This window comes from Acartia tonsa, chromosome 10, assembly GCF_053477335.1.
Source record: "Acartia tonsa isolate MP-2025a chromosome 10, ASM5347733v1, whole genome shotgun sequence".
Classification (NCBI taxonomy): domain Eukaryota; kingdom Metazoa; phylum Arthropoda; class Copepoda; order Calanoida; family Acartiidae; genus Acartia; species Acartia tonsa.
This window is the reverse complement of record NC_137269.1, coordinates 6,781,279-6,806,035: the sequence shown is the minus strand read 5'-3', so window position 1 is coordinate 6,806,035 and position 24,757 is coordinate 6,781,279. Positions and strand designations below refer to the sequence as shown.

Sequence of the window (24,757 nt, the reverse complement as noted above, 5' to 3'; positions counted from 1 at the left end):
CCGTATACACAAAAATTTCAGTTCGTAAAAATTAAACCCAGGTTGTTCGCATGCACAAAAATTAAAATTTGTAAAAAAAGAAGGGTAGAGTTCAATTCGTTTAGGAGTTACGGAGATTTTAGAAAAAAATGTAAATAAATTATTTGGGGGGGGGGGTGATTTTTTTTAGTTCTTGGGGTGGTTTGCGGTGTCCCACCCCCCCCCCCCAGGAAAATAGCTTAAAACCATCACAGGAACAGTAGATATATTCACTGAAGAGTAGAGTCCAATCGGTTCAGCTGTTACTGAGATCTTAAGCTTCAGATAGACAGACAGACGGACAGACATCAAGCTACTTTGTATTATAGATGAACTCTAAGTAACTCTAGTACATATATTTTACTTTTAACGCCCCTACTCCTTACTATTGGTATGATTATGCTAGTTATGATATTGTACATTGCTTACACAAATGTATACATTACTGCATTTGTAATGCACAAAATACAAGGACATTAAGATTCATAGCCTACCAACATTGAACCCAAACATAATAAAAATCAAATAAAAACTTGAATCAATAAATTAAAAATTCTTATGCCTTGAGTTTATTTGATCTGAGAGTGTTAGTATAAAGAATTTAAGTCCCACTAAAAAGTCAGATGTACCCATTGCAAAGTAGCTTTGCTCCTTAAAAAAATAGAAATTAGGGAGGGAGGAGACACTAAGCTGTTAATTACAATAGTTCCCAAAGTTTTATAATTTTTTTTCTTATTTGCTGACTTAACAACTTTTGGGACTTTATTAAGTTTTGCTTGGTTGGTTCAATAAGTTTCAACCATTAATTTTAATCTACAGAAGTCGTACTTTTGTGTACCATCATGAGGGATGTACATTAATTTATCTGCCGTTGTCTTATCCCTTGAGATCCCTGACTAGAAATTAGGGTTGGGCCGGATACTTTTTTGGCCTGATACCAGATATCCGGTATCCGGATATTTTCAATATCCAGCTGAACATCTGGCAAACGCTCGATATCCGGCAAATTACCGGATATCCGACCGGATAACCGGATATCCGGCAGTAAAAATCAGCCGGATATCCGTTATCTGGATAGTTTCAATATCCGGTAACCGGCCGGATATCCGGCCCAACCCTACTAGAAATAGTTGCATCTGAAAACAATGCAATGTTTATTTATCCACTCAATTCTTAAAACATTTTTTACTCTTTCCATAATCTAATAGAACCTCTTTTGTGGTTATTTTATGGTAACGAATTCTTTTTCTTATTCTCATAATTATAAGTTTTTTGTATTTATTGTCTTTATAAAATCTTTTAGATTTTACACAAAAAATGTTTATTTTTTTCAAAACACGTTTTTTTAATTAAATTGTCTCAATATTATTTAAATTCTAAGTAGAATAAACTTGATAAAAAAAAATTAAATTCAATTTTCATTATGGCTTCGAAACCGATTGATATCCCCTTTTTCTGAACCATACTGAAAAATCTTGTATCGTATCGTAATGTAGATAGTTTTCCACGAAAAAAAAAATTAAAATTAAAAATCATACTACTAAAATGGAAAAAAATCATTTTTTTTGTTTTACTCACCGCGGAAAGCTGTTTAAAATACTATGCAATAAAAAAATTTATTTTTTTCTTTACAATAATCTATGCATTTCAGAAATCTATGCCGTGAATTTTGTGTTACAAAAAAACAAATCAGTTTGGCATAACAATGCCAAACGTTATTATGTCATATCATGAATACAAAATGAAGAAAGGTAAGCGATTTGGCCGGATATCCAGCCATTTTAAATATCCGGCCGGATACCAGATATTGAAACTATCCGAATACCGGATATCCGGTAATTTGCATGATATCGAACGTTGGCCAAATATCCGGCCGGTTGCCGGATATCCGGCATAATTAATCAGCCGGACATCCGGTATCCGGCTAAAAAGGTATCCGGCCCAACCCTAGTTAGTACATTAACTTTATACTATCAGCTGCGCCCCTAATATTTAGTAGCTTTGTATTAGCAAGTTTAGGAGGGGGAAGAAAATAGCCTGAAAGCATCTTAGGTTGTGTATCTTAAACGGTCTAAAACCAAGGGGCCAGTATAAAAAGAAAACTCAATCGGTTCAAAAGCTGTTTATTCTATAATTATATCTGTCCGTCCGTCAGTCCATAACTCTATGATTTTCTCGGCTGCAATTAAAGACAGACAGCTAAAATTTTTAGTGAAGATTCTTATGGCCTATGCGCATTTAATCTATACATTGTTTAGTCCGTCTGTCTGTCGGTCATGCTTCAAAAGATGTTAACATTATTTTTTAAGAGCTTAAATTATAAGTCTTTTTATGCTTTGCTATTTATGGTTGCTGTCATCCTGTTAATAATTAATCCTTTTAATATCTATACTTTTACTTCTTGTTAAATTATGAGATGATTTTGCAACTTTTTCTAGCATTTATTTATATGCAAAGCTTTACTACCTCGAAAAATTATCTACCTTATTAAAAGCGAAGCTTTTCTATAATTAGGGTCGGTCCGTCCGTCCGAGATAGATAGCTTTTATTCGTTAATTTAGGCATGTTAGAATTGTCCTATCGATTTCAAACTTTGCATGGTGATTCCTGTAGTAGTTAGGTACGATTTAGATAGCGTAGCAACTCTATAATAATTACCAGAATGTCCGTACGTCCATTTTAAACATGTTGATTTTTTTACTATTTTAATAACAATATTTTATGTGATAAAATCATCCGATTTATCTGATTTTTTAATTACTGATTCCTATTACAATAAGGTACAATATTATGAGCGAAGCATCTCTATAATCAAGTATTAAAATGTCAGTATGTCCTTAAACAGAATTCTGCACTTAAGAAGTTTTGCAACAAATTTACGTATAATTTTGTCAAACCTTATATTTTCATATTTTGTATATTCAGTTCTGACACTCTACAAAAGTTAATGTTCGTCTGTATATCGTTTCAGAGCTTCGCTTTTGTGGATGTTGTCATTCTTGTTTTGTTTAGAGCAAGATAAATTTGACACAAAACATGGAAAGAAGTTGAAAGAGCCCATCTGTGAAAGTACCGCCGCCGCCGGCGGTAAGAAAAACAACCGAGCCTGTGAAAACGGCGGGAAAAAGATGTTGAACAAATCCGCCACCGCCAAACGAAGTGAAAAGTCTGAGGCTAAAGGTAAAAAATCGCTCTGTCTGCCAATCTATCTATCTATCTTTTTATCTATCTTTTTATCTATCTATCTATCTATCTATCTATCTATCTATCTATCTATCTATCTATCTATCTATCTATCTATCTATCTATCTATCTATCTATCTATCTATCTATCTATCTATCTATCTATCTATCTATCTATCTATCTATCTATCTATCTATCTATCTATCTATCTATCTATCTATCTATCTATCTATCTATCTATCTATCTATCTATCTATCTATCTATCTATCTATCTATCTATCTATCTATCTATCTATCTATCTATCTATCTATCTATCTATCTATCTATCTATCTATCTATCTATCTATCTATCTATCTATCTATCTATCTATCTATCTATCTATCTATCTATCTATCTATCTATCTATCTATCTATCTATCTAGAAACTGTAGAGAAGAAGATAACAATAATGCCCAACCCTGCAGCCAAGAGGGGTAGTCTCGCAAGTTTTGCTTTTCCAGAACTTCATCCAAAGGTTTTTGTTTCCTAGCCCAGCTACTCTATAGTCTTGTTTGTCCTTATGTCTGTTTTCCCTACAAAATATCAAATACTTTACATTCAGACAATTATTTTTAGCACATAAAGCCAGAATATTACAATATATTGGTTTGGGCAATGTAAATTTAACTTCCATTATTCTAGCCCTGTATATGAAGTATATTAATATTTCTTAGTTTGTTAATACAAATGGGCTTTTAATGTCTAAGTACCTCAGTTTTTCTGTCTAGCTAAAGATAACCAAAAAAAAAGGATCAAAGCATTTGTAAATATTTGCATCAAAATCCAGTGGATGTAAGATAAAATTTTGGGTTTGATTTGTACAGGCCAATTTTGTAAGAATATAGTCCCTTTTTGTATGTTCGGCAATAATTATTTAATCTACCTAAGATACTGACATAGTTTCTTTACAAGCCCAAGTATACAGTTATGAATTATCTATCTATTTCAGACCAAAAAGAATAACGAGCCAGAAAATTTATTGGTGTTAACAACAACAAGGTAAGAATTAAATGGACTGTCCGCAAATTTGAAAAATCAAAATATTTTTTTGTTGCGGACAGTCCTTTAAAGTTGTTCATAGAAAATGAAATATGTGTATATGAAAAGTGTAGATGTTTGTCCTCTAACTCTTGCAAACTAGAGATCCTTTAAGGGGAGCATTATTTTGGGCCTGTGTGGAAATGTGCAGCTATATAGTTTAGGTAAGGTAGTTTAAACCTCCATAAAATGAATTTGACCCTCATTTCAAAAAAAGATTTTGTTCACCAATGGCACTTTGGACGGATGTGATAGTGAAAATCGACATTCCACTTTTAGTTTTAGTTTAAAACAAAAGTAAACATTTTTTTTGTTTGTGATGGGATTTTTCCTATCTATATCTATCTGTCCATTTATCTATATATCTATCTATCTAGTACTGATGAAAGTGGAAGACGACAATCTGTGGGTGTTCCCCTTATTCCTTCACTTGATCTATCTATCTATCCATTTATCTATATATCCATCTGTCTAGGACTGATAAAAAAGGAAGACATCTTTCTGTGGCAGTTCTCCTTATTCCTCCACTTGATTTATCTATCTATATCTATATATATCTACCTATCTAGGACTGATGAAAGAGGAAGACGACATTCTGTGGCAGTTTCCCTTATTCCTCCACTTGATCTATATATCTATCCATTTATCTATCTATATATCTATCTAGGACTGATGAAAGAGGAAGGCGACATTTTGTGGCAGTTTCCCTTATTCCTCTACTTGATCTATATATCTATCCATTTATCTATATATCTATCTATATAGGACTGATGAAAGAGGAAGACGACATTCTGTGTGTGTTCCCCTTATTCCTCCACTAAATCGGTCTATCTATCCATTTATCTATATATCTATCTATCTAGGACTGATGAAAGAGGAAGACGACATTCTGTGGCAGTTCCCCTTATTCCTCCACTTGATCTATCTATATATCCATTTATCTATATATCTATCTATCTAGGACTGATGAAAGAGGAAGAGAACTTTCTGTGGCAGTTCCCCTCATTCCTACACTTGATCTATATATCTATCCATTTATCTATATATCTATCTATATAGGACTGATGAAAGAGGAAGACGACATTCTGTGGCAGTTCCCCTTATTCCTCCACTTGATCTATCTATATATCCATTTATCTATATATCTATCTATCTAGGACTGATGAAAGAGGAAGAGAACTTTCTGTGGCAGTTCCCCTCATTCCTACACTTGATCTATATATCTATCCATTTATCTATATATCTATCTGTCTAGGACTGATAAAAGAGGAAGACGACATTCTGTGTGTGTTCCCCTTATTCCTTCACATGATCTGTCTATCTATCCATTTATCTATCTAAATATATATCTAGGACTGATGAAAGAGGAAGACGACATTCTGTGGGTGTTCCCCTTATTCCTTCACTTAATCTGTCTATCTATCCATTTATCTATCTATCTATCTAGGACTGATGAAAGAGGAAGACGTCATTCTGTAGCAGTTCCCCTTATTCCTCCACCCGATGGAGAAAAATTTGAGGTAATTTTTATTGTTTTTTACCATTTAGTTTTCAATATATTTAAACTTTCAATGTTTTTCAGGTATTATTTTTTATCTAAAATACGTCGAGATACCATTGCAAATCTAGAAGTTTTTAAAAGTTTAACTTCTACAGTAAAAAAAATTACGTTTTCCTTAATATTTATGCCCAGACTTCAAACATTCGACTTTTTTTTTGCCTAACCATGTAGCCTCAAGTACATGATTTTGCAAGGGGTTGCGCAAAGCACACCAAAAATTTGTACATTGCTGGATGATTTTGAAACCTTTAAAAGATTTGTGGGGTGGAAAATGAATGAATTGGGGCCTTTGTTGGCCTAAAAACTTTGAGTACTTTTCTTAAATTTAGCTTGAAGGGGTAACTTTGTATATCATTAATGGGGATACAAGTTATCGTCCATTGCCTCATATCTCATGATATCTGGAATACGTCCCAGGCCATTTCAGCCACCTTTAGCACACCCTTGCAGATTGTATAGATGAACTTAATCTGTATATCTATCTATCTACACTCCACATAATCCCAAATCCAATTAGAAATGATAACATAAAGAAAATTTCTTTTCCTTTGTGTTCAAAATTTCTAAAGAAAATAAGAAATCTGAGAATCATTATTTTTATTATGCAGTTTCTGTATAAATCATATTGAACCCCTTCTTAATTTTAGTAGTGAAGCTATTAACCCTTTACAGTCGGGCCCCTTGCCGCCCCTCAATCGGTCGGGGGGGGGGGGTTCATTGCCCCTCCCTATTATCTCAGTTCTTGTTAGAGCTAGAGGGCTAATTTTTTTTGTGCAAGTCCCCTGTTTGATAATGAATATCCGACCTTTTATAAGTCTAAGTCAATTTTCGCTTCCTTCACCCTTTTATTTAACAACCTTTGTTTTTAGGTCTTATTTTACTTAAAAATTTCAAACGGCTGTAATTTTTTGAATTTTTGAAGCTAGAAGAACATTTTTTTTCCAGAAAATGTTTATCTTAATGTAAATTTTACATTAGAAAAATCGAAATATAAATTTCAACGGCCGCAGCTGTACTTGGCAGCTGCCAGCCGCCGCAGTCGTTCAACGCCCCCCCAAATGGGGTGATGATTTTCTGACCAATGAGCATCCAGTATATTAGTTACTCGCTCAGTCTGTCTGTCGGTTATGCTTTAGAAGACAAAGATTAAAATTTTTAAAAAGGTTTCATGAATGTATTTATATAAGATAGATCGCATATTCTTACTCTTCCCATGCATCAACTCTATACCTCACTTTGTCTGTTAGTCCATACATTCTCTACTTATGGATGTTGTACTCCTTGCTACCATATTTCTAGATGCAAAGCTACTTAATAAGTCTTCTACCCAGTAACATTTTCTCCATTCTGTAACAAAATGATCTATCTATTTCATCACCCTTTCCTTTTATTCTTTCTATTATTCCTTTACTAACAGGTACGCCTCTATAGGCCTGAAGGGTCTCTTGAATAAAGGGGAGAGTCGACGACGGCCCCATTACTTAAATTTTGGTTTTAAAAAGAAAAAGTAAAAAAATGAGGTGGGGTAAGTTTTTATCTAGAGGCGATTTTTCTTTCCCTGAAATAGTTACAAACCTTCCTAGGATCTATGAAAAGCTACACTGTAAAAAGGAACTATAACGGTTCAGTGGTTAACGAAAGCAATCGGTACAGACACACATCCTATTACTTTTCTCATAAGGATTTACGTTGTAGACTAGATTACATTATTTACTTTACAATTCCAGAAGATTTGTGTAAGCTTTGGATAGAAATGGTACATATGCAACGTTTAAGAAATTGTTTATTTTTCTATCTTATTATATTAAATCTTCTCCCACTTTACTTTTTATTATTATCTCAACAAGAATGATTTCTTTTGATACAGAAAAGCAATGGATTAATAAAATAAGGAGAATAATTTAGAGTAGAGACAAAGTGACTCAAAAATCAGCCATGTGACGTCATAAAAATGAGGGAGATGAGAGGAGAACTGGGAAAGAAAACCACCCCTAAAAAAAGATGGATAATCCCTTATTTTTCTGACGTCACATGGCAGATTTTTGAGTCACTTTGTCCCTGTACTAGTTTAGAGCGCAAAATCATTAATCGTGTTACCCAATTTATTCGTTTTATGTATATTTTTTTACCTATGCGGTAAAGGAAACTCTGTAAACGTCACCAGAAATCCTGATTTTTAACTAATTTGACAACATTTTTGTATGATATATTTGTATTATCCCCTTAGAATTTTTTTCAGTTTTGAAAATTTTTATACAGAACTATGAACTCTGTCCGCGGCGCTCGGCATCGTTGCCTGCCTAGCCGCAGTTCTCGTCACCCTATCTGATATCTAATAATACGATATTAAATACTTCCTATCCAACCATTAAATCTTCCTACTTATTAACCACCAACATATATTGTATTGTTGCGTCGCATTTAAAGTCCAAGTGATAAATGATGTTAAAAACACTGACCCAAATAAGGGGCCCATTTTAAAAGATTAAATTTGATGTAAAAAAATGTAATGAAGTCATCAATCTGGACCCAGGGGTTTTCTTTCAATTCTTTCAAATGAAAATGTTAAATTCTAGGAAAGGTGTTTCCACAAAATATCTAATTTCTCTAATGTTTGTAGCTAAAGTAGGTAAACTAGATAGCAACTGAGTGATATGAAACTAAGGATGCTGTAAGTATTGGTGCAAAAATTGGGACGAATTTCAAATTGATTTGACGGGGCTTTTTTTTAAGTCACAAGTGAAGGGAAAATCCATCTCTTTTCTAGGGGGTTTCTTTCCCCCTTCCCTTTTCTTTCCCTTCACTTGTGACGTAAAAAAATCAGCCCCGTCAAATCAATTTGAAATTTGTCCCCATTTTTTGCACCAATACTTACAGCATCAAACAAAGGATTAACTGACCTATTTACAAAATGATTGCACATTAGTCATTGGTAGGGAAAGTCTAAACAAAATAATGAAACCCTGCGTTTTAACTGCTGAAAGACTGCTACAAGTTGACCTTATACCCCAAATATGAAGCCTCATTCTTAAATAACAAAAAAAGTTATATTATATATATCTTGAAATCCCAATTTAAGGGAATTGAGAACATCTTTAAAAATTTCAAAGTTAAAATTCCAGTAACTGATTTTTTATAAAATAAATCATAGTTAAAGTTATTTTTCTTATTTTGCCGCTATGACTTTATGTTTAGTAACAAGTCTTTGAGCAGTTAGAGCGGTGTATTTGCTTTACGCTTCTTTTCAAGAAAAGTTCGTTTCCCTTAGCTGTACTGATTTGATGGAACACTATAAAATTATTCTATTGAAAAGAAAATGACTCTCTCTGCAGCATACAACATCTCAACCAAAGGTGTTTATATAAAATATATACTATACTATCTAAATTGCTTAAAAATCATTTGCCTCTCAGAAACCGGTCCGAATTTGAAAGAAAAGGAAAAAGCTTATCTGAAATTGAAAAAAATTATGTGGTTTTTAATTTTAATAGACACACAACAGCTATTGTAGTACTGCAAACCAAAGCCAAAAGGTGCCTAACAATAATAATTTTAGTAAAGATTATATTGTTTGCAGTTTTTTTGTCCCCAAAAAAAAAGAATTGGGGGAATTTTAGAAACCGACATATATAATATGCTTAAATCTTTTAATTTTGTTGTAATGTATGAGCACGAAATATCCCATGAAGACAAAAGAGAGAGAAGAGACTGAAGCAGAGATTTGACCTCATTTGTCGTACATGCAAAATAAACAGTTTGAAAAATATATCAAATTATTTTTCTTGCCAAAAAATCTAGTTACGATAAGCTGCCCCACTTTTCCTTCACCCTTAATATATATTAACAAGCGGCTAGATGCACTTAACGGGTAGGGGGGAAGAGGGAGTCGATCCCGATCCTCACTTTCAATTTTAGTTTCAATAAAAAGAAGAAAAAAAATATTTCTATTGGTAGGGTGGTGGTACCCTGCCTCAAAATACGATTTACCAGGCCCTATGAAAAGCTACATGGCAAAGGAAGATTATAGTGATTCAGCGGTTAGTGAGATCCTTTACAACATACAGACAGACAGACACTGTTGTCTTAATTGTGAGATTTTGCCTAAGGTATTATGTATTTTTTTTTTAAGAGGGGGAAATGGCTCATTCTAACAAAATTTTATATATCATAGATGATTTTCCATTTGCTTTTTATACTCCATAGTTCTTTCCACCAGTGAAAATAAGTATGGCAACTAATTTCAATTAAAAAATGTTTATGTAGGTATTGTTCCTGATAAAAAGTAATTAATCTACAATTGTCCCATCTCTGTCTGAAAAATTAGCAATCTCGGTCAATTTCACTTTGAGGTCTGAACAAATACTGCATATCAAAGTACTTAATTCATCTATGCAATAGGGTTGGGCCGGATATCAGGCAATACAATCTTGCATAGTATACAACAAAAATCCCTACTTTTTAAATTTTTAATGGCTGTAATTTTCTTATTTTTGAAGCTAGAAGAACAATTTTTTCAGACAATGTTTATATAGATGAAAATTTGATATTAGAAATCTCAAAACATAATTTTTGGCGGCGAAATATGTACTTGGCAGCTGCCAATCGCCGCAGCCGGCAGTCGTCAGCTAAACAGCGGTGGATTTGTTTGAAGAAACTTTTTTTCAATATTTGGATATCCGGCATTATAAATCTGCCGGATATCCGGTATCCAAGTAATTATCTGGCTCAATTATGCAGACAATAATATTGAATGTATGGCTAGCCCTCTTGTTTTATGTATAAAGCAGCGATAGTGCTAAGTCCCATATTTAAAAAGTTCAAAATAGTGGTCTTTGAAATAAAAAAGACACTTTATTATTCGCTTTTCATAGAAAATGAATAGACAGCAAAAATATTTTAAAACTGGTTTGAAGTACTACAACATACACTATATATGTTAACATACTTACACACACACACACACACACACACACACATTCCATGTCCTAAATTCCAAAGTTGTAAAATTGAGCTAGAAACAAAGATTTGCCAAGATTTTCTGGATATATCGGTTTTTTTGCAACCAATAGGAATATTCACATTTCATATGACTTCTATAATGACTTCTATACTTAACCTAAAAGTGTATGAGTTTTTAATGATGTAACAAAAAGTATAGAATGAATTAAAAGAAAAGAGGAAATAACAGTAAAATATAAAATGTAAAGATTGGCAAAGTAGTAAAAATAAACTGCCTACCTACATATATCAACTATAAAGTTGGTATGCTCTTAAAAACTTGGCCAATTTATTCAATTTGCAAATCAATCATTTGCAAAAGTATGATGTGAGCAATTCGTGAAATCAACATGTTCATATAGACTTGTAAAACTTCTGACAATAATTACAGAGTTGTTATACTTCCTAACTTATTCTTAAGTTATAATAGTCATATCAAATTTGAAATAAGGATTTTAACGAAAAAAGCTACACTTCAAAAAAAGAAAGAAATGGAATATTGCACTAAAATTGTTCTTGATCTAAATTTGGTAAATTCCCATTTTCTCAATTTTGTTCTATGTAAATTGAATCATCTTTTGTCCTAGATCTTTTAAGAATAAAGAATTTAATTCACATATGGAAAAAATCAGAAGCATAACTTATATAGCAGCTGAATTAAAATCTTTGGTCCTCTATATTATATTATTATATTTATCTATCTAATATACATATAGACGTAAAAACTGACTTAGGAATTCAAAAGATTATTTTTGTCCAGGAAATCTTCACACAAAAAAAACCAGCATAATCAGCTGACTGACAGACAAACAATTGTGACCTACGGTGCTCTAACCATGCAGGTGTACCATGTACCCAATATAACCTAAACTAACCTCACCTGAAAACAAAGATATATACACATCAAAGGCTCGGCGGCAGCGTAGCTGCGACAGCCGCAGCCACTGGCCGTTATTTGCTTAGCCGAATCAAAGCCGGAATTATTCTAAATATTATATGCAGAGAAAAGATTTATGCTGAAATAATTTAGTAGAAGCTAGAGAAAAATAATAAAGTCGGGACAATCCCAGTTTAGCATAAAAAGAAATTCCCTGTTTTAAAGGTGTGGAAAAAGATTCAAATTTTCATCTCCAACTCTTCTGCCATTCAAAACAGAAATTTAATTTGAAATTCAATACTCTAATTGATTAATTATAAGATGCAGTAGTTCATAGTGTAAAATATTAGTTGTAGAATAGATGTGCTACTAACTTTTTTCCTAACATAATAATTGGTGATATAAAGAATATTATAGCTGGGAAGGTTAGTGGGTGAGTGGTTAGGGCGGTAACACTTGCAGGGGTAATCAGTTCGAGTCTTATATTGTATTAAAGTAGGACACCTGTCATGCTTAGGTTATGTTTACTAGTTTAGGTAATAATGAGTAAGCTCCAGTTTAGGAATTCATGTGTTTAATATATCTAATGGTAGATTAGAATCATAGATAAAAATTGAATATAAAGTTGTAACCAATAAATATTTTAGAGGGACAAAGTGACTCAAAAATCAGTCATGTGACGTCATAAAAATGAGTGAAATGAAATAAGAAGTGGGGAAGAAGGCCCACATTAAAAAGAGATGGATAATCGCACATTTTTATGACGTCATATGGCTGATTTTTGAGTAACTCTGTCCCTTTATATAAGTATTGCTTGACATCTTATACATGAGAACACTATAGCCAACCAGAGCTAGGAAGGGGACAATTTGCTGTTTATTACACTAGTCCCCAAAGTTTTATAATAACGTTTTCTTATTTTTTGGATTAACAACTTTAGGAACTTTAATTAAATTTTGATAGTTGGTTCCTTTTAGTTGAGTGTCCAAATATTACAACCACTTATTGTAATCTACAGATGAGGGAATTTTGTGCATAATCATTGGGGATGTACCTCAATTTATCGGCCATTTTGCGAAATATCTAAACTTTCAGAATATCCCTTTACAGAAAATTTCCATTTCTTATAGATATGGCTGAGTAGAGAAGGAAGAGAAAATTTCTTGGCAAAGTTTATTAAAGTACATTTTATATATTATACATTCTTTTTACATAATAATATAGTTAGTTTTTGTTTGATTTTTATAAAAAAAAACACAAGGATGACAACATCCATAAAAATAAGCTCTGAAACGGTAGGACGAACGAACATTAACACTTGTAGAGTGTAAGATCTGAATAATGAGAATATAAATTATCTAGGTCGAAAAGAATTGTAAGTAAATCTGTTGAAGAACTGTCTAAATACAGGATAATGTTTAAGGACATAGTTACATTTTTTGGATTTGATTATAGAGATGATTCGCTTTTAACATTGCACTTTGATGTCCTAGGAATTGGTAATACAAAATCAGATCAATCGGAGTATTATATCACATAAAAATTTGTTGTTAAAAAGTTAAAAATCAACTCAGACATTCTGGTAACTATTATAGTGTTGCTACGCTTTCTTAATCACACCTAACTACTACAGGATTCATCATGCAAAGTTTGATATCGATAGGACAATTATAATATGCCTAAATGAACGAAAAAAGCTATCCGTTACAGACGGATGTACGGACCGACCCTAATTATAGAAAAGCTTCACTTTTAAATAATAGCCAAGAATGTAAGTCTTTTGCTATTTAAAAATGTTAAACACTTTAAATTTTATTCTTTAATGCCTCGTAATGACTGAGATACATTTTTTCTATATTTTTATTTTTTTGGTGCTGGGTATTTTAATGAAATGTATTATAATTATAATCAAAAATAATGAAAATGTAAATTAGTATTTTAGAAATAATGATTATCAAATATTATTACAAATCTTTAATTGAAAATTAAGATATAGTTTATAAAAAAAAACATTTACCCTTTTTCCATGCTGTTCAATAAAGAAGATTAGCTTAAGGCCATTAAAACCTTATCTAAGAATGGCGTACACATGATTTTAGCTGAGGGAGATGGTTAACAAGTTTAAAATTAGAATATTTATCTAAAATTGCTAAATAACACCATGTCTTAAAGATTTCATTGTTGAACATATTACATACAAAATTGTTTTAGAAAATTTTTTAAATTTTTTTTTCTAAGATGTTTTGTGGGTATTAAAAATTTAATGGGTAAATTACTTGCACTCTTTTGATTTCTCAAATATCTGGTAAGTTGGTTTTCTTTAATCTTACCATTACCTTCTTTTTGTATTCAAGCATAATGTGCCTTAAATTATATTTTAAATGCATTTCTGGAAATAAAATCCCTGAAATATTATAAGAAAAACAAGTTTTATATTATTTTCATATCATTTTTTTTTGTTTAGGGTGGTTACTACATAGAGAGGAACCCCATAACTGGAGGGGCTAGGCTGGTACCCCCCGCCTCAGGTAACTATGAAAATCCCCTCCCCCCCAGTGTCAAAATGACAGACATTTGTATACAAGAAAAATCCTTTTAAAGAATAGATTTTTCGGGTCCCTTTCGTGGCAACGCCCCTTAAGGGGCGTTTCTTCGTATTTTCACAGTAGCTTTTCTCCTATTTCTAGCCCTTGCGGGGGGGCTCTAATCCTGCGAGGCCATTTGCCCAACCCTGAAGGGCAATCACCTAAAGCATTATAATATGACCTATCAAAGGCCGTTTTGAAAATACGACGAATCACCCCTTAAGGGGCGTTGCCACGAAAGGGACTAAAGCGGATTTTTCTTTTACACTTGAAAAATTTATTTATGAATTGATATTGCAAAAGCATTTTTTATATTGGTTAGGAATCAAAGATTTTGTCTAAACAGTTTCAGTATAAAGGTAGAATTTAGAGAGACGTTGCATTTGATAAGGTCATTAAAAACAGACATGTCAAACACTTTGCCAAATTCAAGCTGTAATTAAATAGAAACACCCTTATATCCACTCATATATTTATACTTTTTGTGGTTATTGGTTTTCTTAGTTTTTTCGTTATTTGGAATTTCAATTAATAGAAAAAAACAAGGAAGAAAAAATTAAAATTTAAGTTTTCTTGGTGTGATATAGGCTTAATTATAGTATTATTATTATAGAATTATTCTATTTGGCACTATTAATGTTTTAAGACAAAAGTGGAAGGATTGCCACACCTATTTATCTAGATTTGATATTTTTCTAAATTGATAATATAAAATGTATATTTTTTAAGATACATGATATGCTAAAAATCATTATTTTAAGTAAAAACATTAATTCCCTTGATGAACTAATTAGTAGTATTTTTAATTGTGCATGTGTAATGTTAGTAGCTCTGCTACACATGTGTAAACAAATGTTTGTAATCTACTAGAAAAAAGTTCTGGGAGGCGGAGTCGAAGCTTTGTAAAGCGAACAAATTCATATATGAGCAAAGATCTGTCCACTATCTCGGAATCCTCAATGCTTTCAGGAATTTTAACGATGGAATTTTATCATTTTTCTTATTTGAAAAGTCTTAAGTTGTTCTAAACCCAGGTTTTTAAAAGGAAATATTTTTAATAATTGTGCTGCTTTTAAAAAAAGGAAATATAACTCTCCCAAAAAATGGCATGAAACCTGCCAAAGACTTTAACTGCCAATTTGAAGAGTATCATATTGTTTTACTGCAATAATCCAATTATATAAAGTAATGAGCTTTTTTTCTGTCTGTAGCAAAGGATCTCGCTAACCACTAGATCGATATGGTTCTCCTTTACAGTGAAGCTTCTTATAGGTTCAGTGAATGTTGTTAAGTATTTTGAGGGAGGGTATTTCCACCATTCAATTAAAAAATCACCCCCACCACCCAAAAATTTTTTTCTAAAACTTTTTTTCAATTAAAAGTAAAAATGAAGGGTTGGTCGATTTTTCACCCTCCCCTAGAGGATTCTAGGGGCGTAGCCGCTAGTGATAAATAAAACAACATGTTTTGTCTTTTAATGCAAAAACCAAAATGACTGGGCTACAAATATGATAAAAATTCCTGTTCACCAACCTGTTAACAAAAAGGACGAACAGTAAAACGGAAATTGAAAGATACTCAGAACGGAGAATCTCCTCCAAACAGCCGAGATCAGCCATCACCTTCAAATAATTACCGCGACGGTACTTACCAAATACAGGGTGACCAACTTAAAGTTTTCTTTAAGTCCGTTTTCTTAAACAGAAAGGAAATGGGAGGTAATAACAAAGCAGACTATTAAACGTTTGTTCAACTAACAAGGTCATAAATTAGTTAATTACTACTCTAAAGCTAAATCATTCCAATAAACAGCATTTATTGAGAAAGAAAAGATAAAATTAACAATCATGTTTAAAGAACAATTAGTTGGTCACCCTGTAAAAGAAATAGAATACATACATATAAATACATACATGTATGCATATAAATACATTACCCTGGTTTAATAGTAAATTAAGCAGAGATTACTTTAAGTTTATTCAAGATTCTAACAATTTTTATATTATGTTACTGTGTCATTTTAAAAAGGAATAACTTTAGAAATAATAAAATCTTAGAAAAAGATTGAGATATGCTTAGTGTAATCTCTTTATGTAGATAGATATACCTCATTTGTTTGTTAACCTATAGTAGATTTGTTTATATGCATAGTAATTATTGAGGTTTTGTACAAATTTTTTTTTTCTTAATTTTTATCAAAAGATTTTAAACTAGTTGGAGAAGGCCTGGAAATCTCCATCCATGATTGAGTATGAAATAAATAATTCATTTTTTTTATTTTAAAAAATTAGGCCAGAAATATTATTTCTATCAATTTAATTCTTGTGTAATTTTGTGTGAAACTTCATAAAATTCAGATCATTGAAATGTATCTAGAAGCCTAGTAGGAGATTGCGGTATTATCCTCTTAGAAATTTTTTTTTCAATATTGAAAATTTGAGTACCCCCCCCGGGCCCCCCCCCCCCAAACAGCGAACTTTGAACTCTGGCCGCAGCGCTCGGCTCCCTAGCCGCAGCGCTCGGCTCCCTAGCCTAAAACCTAACCAAACCTAAAATAGTTGTTCGTCGGTAGTCGGGGGGGGGGGGGGGGGGGGGGGGGGTACAAAATTGAAAAAAAATTTTCTAAGAGGATAACGCCGAGATTGCTTTTGTAGTCCAAATGCTTTATACACTAAATTATGCTCATTATATATAATGTACCAATGCTGGGATCGCCATAAATTGTAAATCGATTGTTTGATTATCGACCACATTTATGGCACACGGAAAAATTATGAGGAAATAAGTTACTTAAAGGTATGGGGGACCGAAAAGAAATTGTAAGTAATCGTTTATAAGAATTGACAGCCTGTTGCAGAGCAAAATGTGAGTGAAAGGATACAAAAAGTTGAATTCATATTTACAAAGTAATAATTGCTAGGGATTAATAATTAGTATTCAGATTTACAAAGTAATGATTATTATGATATTAATTTTAATTATATTTACAAAGTAATAATTGCTAGGGATAGTAATAATCAGTATTCACATTTACAAAGTAATAATAGTTAATTAGAATTTATATTTAAAAAGTAATAGTCATTAGAGATCAATTAGATAATAAAAAGATAATTATAAATTAAAATTACGATTACAAAATAATTTACAATTAATGTTATTTAATATAAATTATAATAATAAAATGATAATTAGTAAGTAATAATAATAAGTAATATGAGTAATTATTGATTGATTTGTAATAGGTTAGGTATAATAATTATTAATTATAATACTAAAACTGATGAATAATAATGATGAGATAATTATTATTATGTGTAATTATTGATGGTTTTTAATGGGTAAGATATTATAATTGTGAATTATAGTATTATAATAAATAATTGACAACAAGATGATAATAATTAATATGAGTAATTATTGATTGATTTGTAAAGGGTAAGACAATATAATTGATAATTATAGTATTAGTAATAAAATAATTATAATTATTATGTGTAATCATTAATTGATAATGATAATTGGTAAGAAAATATAATAGTGAATTATAGTATTTAATCAATAAGTAATTATAAGATAATTAAAGTTATTATGTGTGATAATTGATTGGTTTGTTATTTTTAAATAGGTTAGATAATATATTTGATATTTATAATATTATAATTAATAATAAATAATTATAATCAAAATGTGTTACTATTAATTGATATGAAATAGGTTAGAAAGCATAATTGATAATTATAAGTAATATGTGTAATTATTGATTGATTTGTTTGGTATTGGATAGATGATTTTATTGATAATTATGAGTAATATTTGTAATTATTGATTGATTTGTAATAATTATTGATACTTTTAATCAACATGTGCAATTATTGATTGATTGAAATAGGTAAGATAATAATATTGATAATTGTAATTACTATGTGTAATTATTGAATGATTGTGAGAGGTTAAATAATATAACTGATAATTATTATATTATAATTCATAAGTAATAGTAAGATAATTGAAATTAATATGAGTAAAAACTGATTTATAGTAGGATGTATAACATAATTAATAAGTAATAATAAGATAATGATAATTAGCATGAGTAATTATGAATTTATTTGCAGTAGGTTAGATGATATAATTGTTGTAGTGTTTATAATAAGATAATTATAAGATAAGTACAATAATAAGATAAAGATAATTGATATGAATAAAATAGTAAAGATAATTATAATTATTATGTGAAATTATTGAATTAATTGTTATAGGGAAGATAATATAATTATAAAATTATGATTAATAATAAGATAACAATATTCACTTTAAATAATTATTGATTGATATGTAATCGGTTAGATGCTATAATTCATAATTATTATGGTATAATTAGTAGGAGGTTAAATAATTATAAGTGTGTAGTTTATAGATTTGTTTGAGATTTAATGTAATAAGATTATTTGATTCATAAGTAATAGGTTAGATATTATAATAGATAATCATAATTTTGTTAATACATATAATAATAATTATTTAATGTAATTAATTATTATTACATGATAATTTAGAAGATAATGGTAATAATAAGTGTTTATTTTAGAGTTTTAGGTGGTGGTAGATTACTTATTGGTTAGATAATTCAATTAATAACTGTAGTAATAATACCTAGTCATTGAAAGATAGAGATAGAATGTATCAAAATTGAAGTTACCGCTGATCCTAGATACCCCCCTGCAAGAAACAAGTTTGGATGAAATAATTTTTTTGGAGCCTTTGGCTTAAAAAATTATTTCATCCAAACTTGTTTCTTGCGGGGGGTAAATACATTTCGGGTGTGGTGTTATAATAGTAGTTGTTATATTTAGAGAGGGAATGCACTAAAAACTGAAGTCACCTCTGATCCTAAATACCCCCCTGCAAGAAACAAGTTTGGATGAAATAATTTTTTTGGAGCCTTCGGCTTAAAAAATTATTTCATCCAAACTTGTTTCTTGCGGGGGGTAAATACATTTCGGGGGGTGGTGTAATAATAACAGTAGTTGTTATTTTTTTAAAATTTCAACTGGAACAAAACCGGTTAGATGTACAAAAAAATTTACTTCACATGAAATGTTGCAAATTAAATTTGCAAAAGAAAAGTTTTTCAGAGTCATTTTGATTAAAGGACTCCTTTGCCTCCTAAATGGCCGTTAAAACCTCGCGAACAGCAAAATCGCCGAAAATCGCGATTTCGGCGGCAAATAACGGCCAAACGGTCCGCCGGAGGTGAATGATGCAAAAGTAAAGAAATGTCCGCCTTAAAAAGTTCTACAATATTGAAGAAAAGGTCAATGTCGCTAAAACGACTCCGTCACCCTCTTAAGGGGCAAAAACCGAGATTTTTCGAAAAATCGTCAAAAATCGCGCCTTCGGCGGCGCGTAACGGCCAAACGGTCCGCCTGAGGCGGATGTTGCATAAGTAAAGAAATGTCTGCCCCAAAAAGTTAAATAAACTTGCTTTTGTATGTCAATCCCGAAAAACGACTCTTTGGGCAAGTTTTGGCCGAAAAACCGAAAATCGCTACGTTTAACGGTTGATAACGGTCAAAACGGTCATTGGCGGGTCCAAATTTTTTTTCAGTTTCTAAGACATCTCAATGGACTTGTTTTATAGGCCTGATGTTCAGACCCCTCTAAAATGACTCTTTCCTGTCCAAAATGGACCCAACAGGTTTTTGTGAAAAACACCAAATTGCAAAACTTTGGGGGCCCATATCCCCCCCTTCGGGGGGGATGGGGGTCTTTGAAACAAAAGTTTCCGAATTCCACGACGGTGATCTGGTGACCAGCGAAAACCATTTGTCTCTATCTGTCACGGTCTTGGCGGTATTAACGTTTGAAAATCGAAGGTTTTGAAAAATGGCTTTTTTTTCACATGAGTATGAATTTGATGGAAATACACATTGCTAACTTTTTAGGTGTTTTTTGGGCGCTTACGCGCCCGCCACGCGCGGACCGTTGGTCCGATCGGGCCAAACTTTTTTTTGCCATCTGCGTATGGTAAATACGCATCTTTTGACACTGGTCTCATCCCCCTGGCCCACCCCCTTCCCCCTCAAAACTGACGGGCAATGTCGCCAACCCCCCCCCGATTTCCGGTACTAGAACTTTTCCTCATGATCAGGGTATTGGAAAAATTGAAAATTTTTACATATAATTAAAATTATATGTAAATTTCCTTAATTTTTCCTGGGTGTACCAATGCTGGGATCGCCATAAATTGTAAATCGATTTTTCTGTTATCGACCACATTTATGGCACACGGAAAAATTATGAGGAAATAAGTTACTAGGGTATATGGGACCCGGTAAAAGAAGTGTCTGCATATAAAAGAAATGACAATATTTCACTGAAGGCGTCAGCCTGTTGCAGAGAGAAATGTGCGTGAATGGTTACAAAAAAAGTTAGATTCATATTTACAAAGTAATAATCATTGGAATATATTTATTTACAAAGTAATAATCATTTGAATTTAAAATTACAAAGTAATAATCATTAGAATTTACAAAGTAATAATCATTAGAATTTACAAAGTAATAATCATTAGAATTTACAAAGTAATAATCATTAGAATTTACAAAGTAATAATCCTTATAATTTATAATTACAAAGTAATAATCATTAGAATTTACAAAGTAATAATAATTAGAATTTACAAAGTAATAATCATTGGAATTTACAAAGTAATAGTCATTAGAATTTACAAAGTAATAATCATTAGAATTTATAAATACATTTTGGGGGGTGATGTAATAATAACAGTAGATGTTATCTTTTTTTAAAAATTTCAAATAGAACAAAACGGGTTAGATGTACAAAAAAACTCACTTCACATGAAATGTTGCAAATTAAATTTGCAAAAGAAAAGTATTTCAGAGTCGTTTTGATTGGAGTACCCCTTTGCCTCCAAAATGGCCGTTAAAATCTCGCGAACGGCAAAATCGCCGAAAATCGCAATTTCGGCGGCGAAGAACGGCCAAACGGTCCGCCGCAGGTGAATGATGCATAAGTAAAGAAATGTCCGCCTTAAAAAGTTCTACAAAAGTGAAGAAAAGGTCATTGTCGCTAAAACGACTCCGTCACCCTCTTAAGGGGCAAAAACCGAGATTTTTCAAAAAATCATCAAAAATCGCGCCTTCGGCGGCGCGTAACGGCCAAACGGCGCGCCTGAGGCGGATAACGCATAAGTAATGAAATGTCCGCCTCAAAAAGTTGGACAAACTTGCTTTTGTGTGTCAATCCCAAAAAACGACTCCTTGAGCAAGTTTTGGCCGAAAAACCGAAAATCGCTATGTTTAACGGTCAATAACGGTCAAAACGGTCATTGGCGGGTCCAAATTTTTTTTCAGTTTCTAACACATCTCAATGGACTTGTTTTATGGGCCTGATGTTCAGACCCCGCTAAAATGACTCTTTCCTGTCCAAAATGGACCCAGAAGGATTTTGTGAAAAACACCAAATTGGAAAACTTTGGGGGCCCATATCCCCCCCTTCGGGGGGGATGGGGGTCACCAAAACAAAAGTTTCCGAATTCCACGACGGTGATCTGATGACCCGCGAAAACCATTCGTCTCTATCTGTCACCGTTTTGGCGGTATTAACATTTGAAAATCGAAGGTTTTGAAAAATGGCTTTTTTTTCACATAAGTCACTATTTGACGGAAAATTGCCGCGGTCACTTTTGAGGCGTTTTTTCGGCGCTTGCGCGCCCGCCACGCGCGGACCGTTGGTCCGATCGGCCCAAACTTTTTTTTGCTATCTGCGTATGGTAAATACGCAACTTTTGACACCTTTCCCATTTTCCTAGGTCATCCCCTTACCCCCTAAATATTTGAGGCATTACCTCCAACCCCCCCCGTAAACCGGTATATAAAATTTTTCTCATGATCAGGGTATATGGAAAAATTGAAAATTTTTCGACAATTGTAATAAATTACAATTGTCTCCAATTTCCTTAATTTTTCCTGAGTGTACCAATGCTGGGATCGCCATAAATTGTAAATCGATTGTTTGGTTATCGACCACATTTATGGCACACGGAAAAATTATGAGGAAATAAGTTACTTGAGGTATGGGGACCAAAAAGAAATTGTAAGTAATCATATATACCCAAGGCATCAGCCTGTTGCAAAGCAAAATGTGTGTAAGAGGTTATTAAAACTTGAATACATATATTTACAAAGTAATAATTGCTTAGGATTAATAATTAGTATTCAGATTTACAAAGTAATAATTGCAAGAGATAATAATAATTAGTATTCAAATTTACAAGGTAATAATAGTTAATTGCAATTTATATTTACAAAGTAATAATCATTAGAGATATATTAGAAAATATAAGGATAATTACAAATTACAATTACCATCACAAAGTATTCAATTTCAGTGATTGATTAATTTATAATTACAAAAAAAGATAATTATAATTATAAAGTAATAATAATTAGTATTAGATTTGTAATGGGATATGTATGTTAATTTATAATTTAAAAGATGTAATTTAGAAATGGCTTTAATTATAATATGATTATTATAATACTATAATAAAAGATAAAAGACAAATATAATAAATATTATTGATTGATTTGTATAAGATAATAGTTTAATAAAATAAATAATAAGATAATTAAGATAATTAATATTAGTAATAATTGATATATTTTTAATGATAAATACTATGAGTAAATAATAGTTTATTTGTAATAGGTTAGATAAAATTATTGATAATTATAATTAATATGTGTAGAGTTATTGATTGATTGGTAATAGATTAGATTATATTATTGATAATTATAATTAATTGTGTAAATATTGATTGATTGAAGTAGGTTAGATAATATAATTGATAATTAAAATATGATAATTGATAAGTAATAGTAAGATAATTGTAATCAATAAGAGTAAAAACTGATTTTTAATAGGTTAGATAATATAATTAATAAGTAATAATAAGCAAGAGTAATCATGAATTTAGTTGCTTATTATTATAGTGTTTATAATAGGATAATTATTAGATAAGTACAATAATAAGATAAATATTATTATAATTATTATATCATATTATTGATTGAGTTGTTATAGGTAGGATAATATAATTTACAAGTTACTTGCAAGGGTAAATATATTTTGGGGGGTGGTGTTATAATAATAGTAGTTGTTATATTTAGAGAGGGAATGTACTAAAAACTGAAGTTACCTCTGATCCTAAATACCCCCCTGCAAGAAACAAGTTTGGAGCCTTCGGCTTAAAAAATTATTTCATCCAAACTTGTTTCTTGCAGGGGGGTAAATACATTTCGAGGGGTGGTGTAATAATAACAGTAGTTGTTATCTTTTTTTAAAATTTCAACTGGAACAAAACTGGTTAAACGTACAAAAAAATTTACTTTACATGAAATGTAGCAAATTTAATTTGCAAAAGAAAAGTATTTCAGAGTGATCTTGATTGGAGGACTCCTTTGCCTCCTAAATGGCCGTTAAAACCTCGTGAACATCAAAATCGCCGAAAATCGCGATTTCGGCGGAGAATAACGGCCAAACGGTCCGCCAGAGGTGAATGATGCATAAGTAAAGAAATGTCCGCCTTAAAAAGTTCTACAAAAGTGAAGAAAAGGTCATTGTCGCTAAAACGACTCCGTCACCCCCTAAAGGGGCAAAAACCGAGATTTTTCGAAAAAACGTCAAAAATCGCGCCTTCGGCGGCGCCTAACGGCCAAATGGTTCGCCCGAGGCGGATAATGCATAAGTAATGAAATGTCCGCCTCAAAAAGTTGGACAAACTTGCTTTTGTATGTCAATCCCGAAAAACGACTCCTTGCACCAGTTTTGGCCGAAAAACCGAAAATCGCTACGTTTAACGGTCAATAACGGTCAAAACGGTCATCGGCGGGTCCAAATTTTTTTTCACATTCTAACACGTCTCAATGGACTTGTTTTATGGGCCTGATGTTCAGACCCCGCCAAAATGACTCTTTCCTGTCCAAAATTGACCCAGAAGGATTTTGTGAAAAACACCAAATTGCAAGAGTTTGGGGGCCCATATCCCCCCCTTCGGGGGGGATGGGGGTCACCAAAATAAAACTTTCGGGATGCCATGACGGAGATTTAGTGCCCTGAAAAAACCATTCGTCTCTATCTATCACGGTCTTGGCGGTATTAATGTTGCCCCATCGAAGGTTTTGCATTTTCACTTTTTTTTCACATAAGTCACTATTTGACGATTTTGCAGTTTGCTAACTTTTTAGGCGTTTTTTTGGCGCTTTCGCGCCCGCCACGCGCAGACCATTGGTCCGATCGGTCCAAACTTTTTTTTGCTATTTGCGTATGGTAAATACGCATCTTTTGGCACCTTTCCCATTTTCCTAGGTCATCCCCTTCCCCCTCAAAAATGACAGGCAATACCTCCAACCCCCCCCGTAAACCGGTAT

The 24,757-nt window shown here is 32.1% G+C and overlaps 1 protein-coding gene across 4 annotated transcripts in view; it reads left to right on the top strand.

The window, feature by feature from the left end:
• The first annotated feature begins 1,667 nt into the window (after positions 1 to 1,667).
• LOC145330283 (uncharacterized) overlaps positions 1,668 to 24,757 on the top strand; it is a 47,203-nt gene continuing 24,113 nt past the window's right edge. The window contains exons 1-9 of one of the 4 annotated variants that reach the window (XM_080174919.1): positions 1,668 to 1,769; positions 3,031 to 3,198; positions 3,628 to 3,719; positions 4,194 to 4,243; positions 5,636 to 5,667; positions 5,762 to 5,802; positions 14,183 to 14,246; positions 15,174 to 15,274; positions 15,853 to 15,946. In XM_080174919.1, the coding sequence (XP_080031045.1) occupies positions 1,724 to 1,769; positions 3,031 to 3,198; positions 3,628 to 3,719; positions 4,194 to 4,243; positions 5,636 to 5,667; positions 5,762 to 5,802; positions 14,183 to 14,246; positions 15,174 to 15,274; positions 15,853 to 15,946 (688 nt within the window). In that variant the 5' untranslated portion in view covers positions 1,668 to 1,723. Of the gene's footprint in view, positions 1,770 to 3,030; positions 3,199 to 3,627; positions 3,720 to 4,193; positions 4,244 to 5,635; positions 5,668 to 5,729; positions 5,803 to 14,182; positions 14,247 to 15,173; positions 15,275 to 15,852; positions 15,947 to 24,757 lie in introns of all 4 variants that reach the window. The other 3 variants (XM_080174920.1, XM_080174921.1, XM_080174922.1) reach the window with 3 other exon arrangements.